Here is a 3,145-nt window from a genome sequence, read left to right on the forward strand (position 1 = left end):
CGGGACACTGCCACACTGTCCCCTGTCCCACGCGGACTCCCTCGGGCGCCCCTCAGACGGCACCCCTGGGCGCGGACCCGCGGGGAGGCAGGAGGAGGGCTGGCGGAACCCGGGTCCTGAGGAGGCGGTGGACGGAGGCTGGAGCGGCCCCGCCGCCCGTCGCCCAGCCCGGCCCCGCGCTAGGTCTCTCCGTCTCGGCCTCAGCCCCGGCCCCCGCCCCCCGGAGGCGTCGTCAGCCTCCAGCCCCTCCCTCCAGAGAAGGCGCGCCCTCCCGGGGGCCCGCGGCACATCTCAGCCTGCGGCGGAGCCGGGACACTTTTTGCGCATGCGCGCTGGGAATACCCTGCGCAGGCGCGGCCGGGACCGGTACCGGAAGTACTCCGCCCCGGGCGAGCCCGAGGTCCCGGAAGTGATGTGCCCCTGGGACAGGTTGAGTCCGGGAGTCGGGGCCGCGGCCTCGACGGACGGCCGAGGGGTGTCGGGTGCCTCTGCGGGGCTGAGCGTGCCGGGAGGAGGAGGGGCCCGGAAGCCGGCGGCAGCGGCGCCGACCGGGCGAGCCTGCGTCCTCCAGGTAGCGGGGGACGGGCGCCCGCCGGCTCCGCCGTGCGCGCTGCTCCGGGGCCCTCGGCGTGACCCGGGCGGTCCGCCGTCGGGTGCCCGGCGGAACCTTCCCGGAGCCGGGGGCGGGGCGGCGTGCGCGCTCCACCCGGGGCGTGCGGGGAGTCCTGCGACCGCGGTCGGCGCGCGCGTTGGGCCCTTCCCCGGGCCCGCCTTCACGGTGGCGGGAGCGGCGGCAGTGAGCCGCGAGCGTGTGCGCTTTCTGAGCAGCGTCCCGCCGAGCAGAGAGCCCGTCGTCGGCGCAGCTTTGGGGAGCCGCGCTGCCCTGCGGCCGCGTCGCCGGCCTGGGGCGAGTGTGCCGCGCGAGGCCGGGTCGCTGTCGCTTCCGATGCTCCTCTGCGTCTGTGGCTGCGGACCCCGGGGACCTTGTTCGCAGGCCCGTGGTGACAGTGCAGGCGTGTGCTTTTCGCCGCGTCGCTGGAGCGCGTCCTCCTTCTGAGAAGGAGAGGGCCCTTCGTCCAAGAGGAACGGGTGAGGAGAAGTGCTTTTAATGCAAGTTCGGTGTCGGGCAGATACGTTTTAGCAGAGAGCATATCGGCAGTTAAGCAGCAGAAGATCGATTCCTTTGAAAGTACCCTTGCCCTGGTTCCCTCGGAAGGTCGTGGCGAGCAGGCCTCGGTTTGGAGACCCCGCGGTAGAGCACAGGTGCAGCCGTGTGCCCGAGGCCAGAGGACACTGTGACTTCGGGCAGGGGCCTTATCACCTCCCTGAGGCTCAGCCTCTGCTGCTTTTCGTAGACATGAAAACCGGGAGGGCCAGGAGTCCGAGCCCTTATCGTGAGGGCGGTCTAAGGAGGGTTCGAAAGGCGCTGTGTAAAGGGGGCGCTAGGGAACCCACAGTGTTGGCCCTGTAACCTGGAGCTAGGGACGGTGGAGTTGCTTCTACCCCTAGACCCAGAGGATAAGGACAGGGGCCAGTTACCAGAACCAGAGGAGAGCGGTGTAGACAGGGCCTCCTTGACTGGAGGGGTGACCTTCTGTCTAGGGAACACAGGGGAGCGGGGACATCAGCATCCCGCCTGCCTGCTCCTGCCAGTCTCTGCCAGAGGGCAGGGTAGCCAAGGGTAGTCACGCAGGGCAGGCTTTTGAAATGGCTGGATGGAATGTGGGTCTAGAAAAGCAAACAGAAGACATCCAACCTGCGGCACTGCCCCCTCATAGGTTTGTAAGGAATACACTTAAAAATGTCTGTAGGAGGTTGTTAACCTAAAAATAAAGAGCCAGAATGCGAGGCTGAGAGGGGTTTATTTCCAGATCAAAGAAGTGCAGTTTGGGTAGAAACCCAAATAGTGTCCTGATTACAGGAGACGGCCTCAGGGTTTCCACGGGAAAAGAAAGGAAGGTGAGGTGAGTTGTGTTAAGGAAGCGTTCACTGGTCCTGGACGAGGTCAGGCGGGGTTTGTACTTCCCAGATGGGCTTGAGCTTGGGCATCAGGCAAAAGGCTAGACTTGTACCCCATTGGCTGGTTATCGATCCGGTCATCAACAAAGTCCGGTTTCATCGGTCCTTACAAACAGGATATTCTTGTCTTTACTGACTTCTTGGAATGTTTGGTCCAGTTTGGAAGATAAAGGAAACAAGGTGTGCGAGGCAGTTCCTCTGAAATGGCTGCTCTCTTTTAATATGGCTCCACTCATGTCATCTTTCACAAGCTTTAGAAGAGGTTACTGGCAAATAACAACACAGACCAGTAGAACTGAGCTTAACGACAAAGTAATATTGTCTAGAGTGGAGGGAGCCCTTGGCTGTGTATTGAGCGCCTGTCCAGCATTTTTAAAGCGCAGTCCTTTAATCATAAAGTCCGTCCAACTTCGGACCCTAGGCTCTCACCACTGTCTGGCCTTTTGTGCTCTGCTAAGCTGGGCCCGGTAAATGGATGCTCCTAGGAGGACTATGAGTTCACTTTTCTGAGTTCCCGCTGCACCCTATAGACCAGAGCTGTAATAGAACTTTCTGTAATGCTGAAAATTTTCTAATCTGTGCTGTCTAATATAGTGCCCACTGGCCACATGTGGCTGTGAGCACTTGAAATGTGGGTTAAGTGACTGAGAAACTGAAGTTTTACATTTAAAGAATGTTGAATAATGTAAGTTTATGTTATATAATTACATGCTACATTATTTAATAGCAAGTTAAACAATAACCACATGTGGCTGGTGGTTACCATATTGGACAGCACAGGTGGAGCATTGGAAGGAGAATAAAAACCAGATAGGTGTGTGAAACACAGTTGAATTTGTTTGCCGGGCAAGAGAGATCTGCATCGCTCAGGTGCGTGTTCAGGGGGTCTTTCCAAACAGAAATTGAAAGGGCAGAAAGAGGAAGTCATCCACATTAGGCAGAGTTCAGAGTTCAGGTCTCTGGTTGGCTTTGCAGTTGATCCCCTTCTCTGCACTTGGTCTCCTCCAGGTTGTGTGTCCCCACTGCCAACAAGCCCGGTTCCCATTGCGAGAGGGTGGATGGCATCACTGTCCAGCGGGCTTGGCCTTGGGTGTGCTTCTATTGATTGGTGAGTTGGTCTTGGCCT

The 3,145-nt window shown here is 59.2% G+C and overlaps 1 protein-coding gene across 6 annotated transcripts in view; it reads left to right on the plus strand.

Annotated features, from left to right (window-relative positions):
• The first annotated feature begins 412 nt into the window (after positions 1–412).
• The window catches only part of MTG2 (mitochondrial ribosome associated GTPase 2), a 15,959-nt gene continuing 13,226 nt past the window's right edge, over positions 413–3,145 (plus strand). For 2 of the 6 annotated variants that reach the window (XM_046678684.1, XM_046678685.1), the window contains exons 1-2: positions 580–1,089; positions 3,028–3,127. Coding sequence is in view for 1 of the 6 variants with exons in the window: in XM_046678682.1 (XP_046534638.1) it covers positions 413–571 (159 nt within the window). In the remaining 5 variants the exon portion in view is untranslated. The other 4 variants (XM_046678687.1, XM_046678683.1, XM_046678688.1 and 1 more) reach the window with 4 other exon arrangements.

This window comes from Equus quagga, chromosome 12 (assembly GCF_021613505.1).
Source record: "Equus quagga isolate Etosha38 chromosome 12, UCLA_HA_Equagga_1.0, whole genome shotgun sequence".
Classification (NCBI taxonomy): Eukaryota; Metazoa; Chordata; class Mammalia; order Perissodactyla; family Equidae; genus Equus; species Equus quagga.